General features: G+C 40.8%; 1 protein-coding gene across 1 annotated transcript; it reads right to left on the reverse strand.

Annotated features, from left to right (window-relative positions):
- Positions 1–271: 271 nt before the first annotated feature.
- On the reverse strand, positions 272–6,368 carry IL26 (interleukin 26). The gene is made up of 5 exons (XM_014879275.2): positions 6,198–6,368; positions 5,770–5,826; positions 4,184–4,315; positions 442–507; positions 272–358 (listed from the first exon to the last, which is right to left on the reverse strand). The coding sequence occupies exons 1-5, from the start codon at positions 6,366–6,368 to the stop codon at positions 272–274; spliced, it is 513 nt and encodes a 170-aa protein (XP_014734761.2).
- Positions 6,369–6,919: the final 551 nt, after the last annotated feature.

The raw sequence follows: 6,919 nt of genomic DNA on the forward strand, positions 1-6,919 counted from the left end.
CACGTTCTGCTGGTGCAGCTTGGCTGGGGGCTGCCTGCAGGCAAGCACAGCAGGGTGCTCTGACTGCTCCAGGGGCAGAACAGGCAAAGCTGCTGTGCCAGGCCAGCCATGAAAGCTCATGAAAACCCCTCTCGATGCCACTTGTGTTACAGAGGGTCTCTTTCCATGCCAGACACGTTGCTCATCTGGCTGCCAGCTCATTTTCAGGCCTTTTGGGTACTGATCTGCTCTTCTCACAGAAGAAGCACATTGTCTGTCACCTCCTCATTCTTCATATGATGGTTTGTATGTAGGTCTGAATCCAGGGAAGGAGAATGTCCAGCTCATGGATGGCCTTGTAGATTCCCTGATCTCCAAGCTGTTGAGAAGAAAAAGGCATTAGAAAGGAACCAACTACAGCCCTTGAAAACACAGTGGGGAGCCAGCAACTCCTGTTCTTACCTTAAGAAACATTCTCTTTAACTTTCTGACTGGAGAAGTTAACCTTGTGGATGGAGCACACGGAAGCTGAAGGATGAAAGAAACCCAGAGATGCTGATATAAAGGCATAGTGAAGAGGAAGAGTCCAGCCCAGTCTGCCCCAGTGTGTAGGGTTGCCAGCAAAATGTGTGATCTCAGCATCATTTCAGTATCTCCCAATACTTCAAATGTGTTCTTCTACCTGCATGCTTCCTACCAAGTTGAGTTCACAACACCCAAAATTAGTACTATGTGTACCTCTAAGTTTTCTTATTAAACACTTTCTATTTATCTCAGGAATCTTTACGTAAGTTGCAGATACAGCTTTTGCACATTATATCCTAGCTCTAACATTCAAGGTCCTTTAACTCTGAACCCTCGGAACCTCTGAACCCAAAAGGAGGCAGGGTTAAGGGCCAAAGACCATTGCAAAGCACAGGGAGCAAATCTGCACATTTCTGCAAGCCCTCCAAATACGTTTAAAATGTTAATTTATGTTTTTTTCTGTTTCCCTGCCCATTTCTCCGCTGTCTGACTAATTACAGTCTGGAGTTGTCTCCTCACCACCTATCTCTGGCCACCCAAAGCTGTTCCAGCTGTTTTTGTAGAGTGACCAGATAAGCTTTCTGAGCAACATGGCTACCTGAGGATTGCCAAAAGGGAAGATACATTATTTTACAGAAAAGAAAAAAAAAAAAAGGAAACATTTTATGTTTTCCAATCTACAAACAAGGACATGTTTGAAAAAAAAAAAAGGCTAAGGTCCTCATCTCAAAGCTTGGAATAGCTCATTTGAAATTAGTGGTTAGTACTTTTCTATCTCACATGCAGTACTTTAAAAAGGAGCACAAACATTTTCACATTGCCTTTTGTGCTTCCCAAAGTTACCTCACATGATGAAAGTGGAAAAAAAGCAAATCTTTAAAAGATAGTGTAAATAAAAGTAAATTTTAAAAAATCTTCCAACCAGAGCAGTTCTTTCTAACTTGGAGCCTTTGTTTCCTTTAATGATCTCCATCTTGTATGAAACAGATTTCCACAAAATATCTTTTGATAGCAGAACTGACCTTAAATGAGTATGTTGTCTTTAGTGGTGATACACATTACAGACTCTTATCTTCCTGCATATACTGCAAGTAACTAAATGAGCGAGACAGCAAGTTAGAGTATTGAAAATATTACTGAGCTAGAGATCTAAAACTCTGCCTAAAATGAAATATTAAAGGCTCTGCATGGCAAATGCTGTCCTTCTGCACTCCATTCCAATATGAGAAAACATTTCCTCAATGTGCTACTGGTGTGGGAACGTAAGTCCAACCTCAGAAGCAGCTTCACACTGTTCTCAGCAATGCTGACCACGGCTCTCAAGAAAGTAATGAGGCCGGGGATGCTGCAGGTGGATGCTTTAAGAATCCAAGGAAAAATGTCATTCCCTTTACATTGCAGTCATAGTCTAAATGAAAAAGCCTGACTTTATTGCAGAAAATCAGTTTAGAGATTTTCAAATTTATTTATTTCTAAAAAACTGAACTTGTGCCCCCATACCATTGAAAAATATTAATGCTTCCTTGTTTGGACAAAACCAAGAACTGGCAGGGTGAGAATTGTAATGTTGTAGTATAAACTCTTTGGAAGTGGTTAGGAGGAAAAAACTGTTAGGATTTTTAGGTAGCACACATGCCTCTAGCTGGCTGAGTTACAGCCTGAATTTGTGAAAAAATATAAGGTGAATATACCCATAAAGGTATCACTGTTTCCCTTAGTTGTGTAGAGAACTTTATTCTTGACAGGTAACAAATTAATTACATAAGTATGTTGTCATGGTGGAAATCCTTTCTGATAAACATCTTATAGCTCAACTATATAATAACAACTAAAGAGCTTATGTACATGGATGAATGAATGCTAATTTATTGAGGAATAATATGATGAAAAAATCTCAAGTTTACTATCAGCAAAGGATCCATTACTTTCACTCTATTCATAATTTTTCTTATTCTTTCATACAGTTTTGTATTGCTGGGTTTGAATTAATACAAACTTTTTAAAAAATATTAGTTTCCAGAAAAGAGGTATCTCCTAGAAAATCATGGCAAGCCATCATTTCTCAAATAGCTGTAGTTTTTCTACTATCAAGGACAGTCTTATCTGTCTTACCAGCACTTTTTAAGACCCAAAAAATTTAAGTTGTTAGGTTTAGACTTCTGTTGGGTAAAACACTGGCACTAATTATGAAAAGAATGCAGGAGCTCTGAGAAACCTGTAGCATTTTGTCTCCATATAGCACAGAAACAAATGTATTACTAAGCTATCTAGCAAGCCACAGTCCCTGGATATTCTGAATTCAGTCACAGTTGACAGTCTAAACTCCTGTATGTACTGGCTTTTGTATAGAATGTAATTGTTTTTCCAGACAAGAACGTAATCTCTATAAGGCATATTATACCACCTGAAATTATATTAACACATTCTGGAAGTACAGCATTATCTGGAATTTTGACAGATACAAATAATCACAGCAGTATGATTACAGCAGACTGCTGTGAATAATGGCTGTAAATCACAACTATTTAGTGCAGTTTGAAATACAGAACCTGAAAGCTGGTGAAGCTTTCCCCCATTAAGATTTTAACCTTTTTACATTATGCAAATATCCCAGTTGAGTTCTGACCCATAACTCTGCAAAGAGATCTCTGCAGCTGTTTGTTTTCACATTACAAATATTTTTGTGCATGTAGAACCATTGTCCTTTTCATTAATGCTACCATGCAGTTCAGATTAGACAAAGTTTCAATTAATTTAATTCATTAATTCATTGGTTAGCCATCCTGCTCTCACTTTTAAAAATCACAATAGATGTTTGCCTAGATATCTATGCTATACTTCACTTTAGGTCAGGCTCCACTTCCTGGGACACTGTTATCTGTGAGGACTTCAGGTTTAGTGGAGAAAAAATATCCATAGGATATTTAGTTTTAAGACACACCCAGTCGCTATTTGTTTACCCTTGAAAAGTAGATGAGAAATGACCAACAAGTGATGGCATCATCTTAGCACCCAACTGGTTTGCTAGTAAACATATTTGCCAAAGTGTGCTCTGACTGCTGTCCTGTTGGGAAAAGTGCCTCTTCTCTGGGGCACCTGGAGACATTTTGCCAAGGAGCAGCATCACTCTCTGACAACCTGCTCTGCCTGTGAGCACAGCTAATACATCAGAACTGCTCCCACGTGCTTCATAACTGTGGTACCTGCTTACTCATGAGACACCACCAGGTTTTTCAAAATTCAGTGTGGAGGAGCAGAGATGACTTGTGAGTGAAGATGTCACACCTGCAGAGGGTATGTTGTTGAAGAAGGAAAGCATTACCACTGCTACATCACAGAAACTTGGAGCCACATTTCTCCCTGTGATCACCCTGCTTCTTGGACATTTAGTGAGAAAATGGCAGCACAAGGTGACATCATCAGTAGGGAAGTGGCTTGGCTCTATGGGATCACCATCACCTTGCACACTCCCCACAGGATCACTCTGGGAGGGAAGGAATGGGGATAAACTTCCCTGGGCCCAGTGGAAAGCCCTCGTGAAGCTGGGTCCCCTGTGGCATGGGACACCCCATGACTCTGAATCACCCTCTGCCTCTCCATCTGCTGAAAAACTGAGATGCAGCCCTTCCCTAACTTTCCAGATGGACAAAGTTAGCTTAGCTCTCAGGAATATACTCACACAGGCATCCATGTTTGCTTGCAGGACCTGGAAGGCAGTAATAAAGTACAACTTGTCACTTCCTACCTCAAGAGGACTGAAGACATTTTTCACATAGAAGGAGAGGAGCTGATCTCGAACACTGCAGTTTGTCTGAAAACAAATCAAATTGGGTTTTGTTCAATTTGTTCATTTTTGTTCAATTGTTCATTTGCCAGATGAACACCTTGCAAGTCAACTTTGGCCTAAAATTTCAGCCTCATAAAAACATGCATGTTTAGAAAGTGTGCAATCAATAAAACCATTTTTATGAATTTTAGTATCCAATTGATCTGCTTCCCTTTGTTTTAAACAGCTTGATGTGCCTGAAGAAAAGGCAGGGGAGTGCTGTGCTGTCAGACACAGGACTATTGGTAAGAACAATCATAAACAGAAATTACAGCAACCAATGAACTTAACACACAAAGAGTAAATGCAAGATAAATTGGGGAGTTAAGTCAGACCATCTTGGTCAAATTGTAGGAGTCATTGTGGGTGTCACTTTTCTATTCCTCCACATCACTGTCCCATGCCATTTAATATGCTGTCAGGTATCCGGCCCATCACCAACTGCTGCTCCAGAAAAGGCAGCTCCAGACCATCATCCTGTCAACTCTGTGTCATATCTGCCTGACCTGTGGCTTCTCTTGGACATCTAAAGGTGTTCCAAATTACTATATGCCTATTTTTAGGCAATGGAATGAAGTATCAGGTGTGAGATTCTTGTCAGGAGGGTAATGCAGCTGCAGATGACACCACTCAAATGTGGATATCTGCGTGTAGATCCCACAGACAAGTGAGGAGCCTTCACTCCCAAGGTAATTGGTGAAATCCAAGGGACATCAAAGGCAAATAGGATAATATTTGCGGATAAACCAACTCAGCTGGCCCTGCTGACTAGATCTCTGCATGAAGAAAACTAACACTTACAGTCGCCTACAATTAGGCACCCCAAGGTTTGTTTCTCTCTCCCATGCGGAATTGCACTGGGATCTCTGATGCCCCTCTCCCAGTGCGCCTGCAGAGGTCTAAGCTCAGAGCAGCTCCGCTCCCTGCAGCATCCTCGGGCTCTCCATGGTGCTGCACACCCTCAGCTGAAGGTGCTCAGCTGCAGGACAGTGGCTGTGGCTCTGGCCCTCCTGTCAGGGCTGGTGCCTGAAAGCATTCCTGGAAGGCTCACAGCAGCCAGGGCTCACAGGAGGAACGAGTACAAGCACACTCCTCCCTGACCAACAAACATCCTCAGCCCAACTTCCCTGGCAGAGCACGGCTTCAGCTGCCTACAAGGAAGTGCCTCCAGTCAGGCTTTCCAAATCCACCTCTTTCTCCCCGTACCATGATCAACTGTCCCTTCATGTTCAGGGGAATATCCCTTTCTTGCAACAGAAATACACTCTTCCTCTAAGCAGAGAACTTCATTAAGCATGTGACTTTCATAAATGTCTTTCTCAATTAAACACAAGTGATTTTTGCATCAGTTGTCATTGCTTTTGATCACATATTCCTGTTTCTATTGACCAAAGGAAAGTCAAAGTAAGAAAATGGAAAACCGGTAGTATAAATCTTACCATAAACAGCATTTTTGTAGTCTTTTTAAGCAGTCTCGTGGTCTTGATGAGATCCTTCTGTAAAATATAATGTGATAGTATTAATTAACCTGAGCAGAGGAAGGGAGACAGTTTCAAGTCTGGTTTGTACAAAACTTAGTAACAATAATATCAACATTCATTGTCTTCTTCAGATGTAGGGTGAGGACTCAGTTAATCTGTATTCCAATCCTAGCCTAGCTGCAAATTTCTTTCATGGAAAACTCATCCAGCCTCTCAATGCATCTTCTAAGCATCATTTTTTCCCACTTTTACAAAAGAAGTAGCTGCGTTACCCTGTCTCTCAGGACTGTAGAGATCATTCAACTTATTAGTTTCCAGAAGCTCAGTAATTAAACTAATAAATCTATAAATAAAATAAACTTTTTCAATTAGTGGGATTAACTTACAGGAACAGATGATTTTAAACTAGTTGCCTTGATATACAGGTTCTCTGTCACCTGGGAGAGGAGTCCTTTTCGGCAGGTATGTTTTCCTGTAGGTGACTTTTTGCCTTCCACAGCAAAAAGACAAAGCAGAAACAAAAAATGCCCAGATCTGAAAATAGAACATCCTTTCATCTTCACTCCCAAATCTTCGAGCCTCTACAGTCACAGCAGCATGTGTGATGCAGCCAGACTGGTTAGATGACAGAGGTTAACCTAATTTTGTTAACCCTCAAAGTAGCTTCTTCCCCGAGATGCTCGCGTAGATAACCTATTGCTCATGTGGTGGCTGATCTGTATTTTTGCTGCGCTTTTTTATACATCTTGCTCCACTTTCAACAAATTTGACCACAATCATCTGTGACGTTTTTCTAAACGATATCTCCATATTTACTGGTAACAGGGTCAAGGTTTCCAAGAAAGAAGAACTTCCCTATCATATGAGAAGTCTTTCATTTAAGTGGTGGTCAAGTGAAGAAAAGGTAGTTGAGCTCTAGTTTAGTTTCGGAACGAAGTATGCCAAATGCGTTTTGGGGATTTTTTAAATTTTTCCACAAAACTTTATGGCAGCACTTTTCTGAAAGGTAATGGCCCAGAAAGGAAAAAAAACCTTTCCTAATTTACCTTGAAAAGCATTAGAAAACGTGTTATTTATAAGGAAGCTGGACTGCACGGTGTCTAGAACG

The sequence above is a fragment of the Sturnus vulgaris genome, chromosome 5 (assembly GCF_052056855.1).
Source record: "Sturnus vulgaris isolate bStuVul1 chromosome 5, bStuVul1.hap1, whole genome shotgun sequence".
Taxonomy (NCBI): Eukaryota; Metazoa; Chordata; class Aves; order Passeriformes; family Sturnidae; genus Sturnus; species Sturnus vulgaris.

Excerpts from the sequence above, each read along its gene's own strand:
- IL26 (XM_014879275.2), bottom strand. The coding sequence starts at position 6,368 with ATGAAAGGATGTTCTATTTTCAGATCTGGGCATTTTTTGTTTCTGCTT. Across the intron at positions 5,827-6,197 it reads GTTTAAAATCATCTGTTCCT|AAGGATCTCATCAAGACCAC; the intron begins GTAAGTTAATCC and ends TATATTTTACAG. Across the intron at positions 508-4,183 it reads AAGCAAACATGGATGCCTGT|CTTCCGTGTGCTCCATCCAC; the intron begins GTGAGTATATTC and ends TTCATCCTTCAG.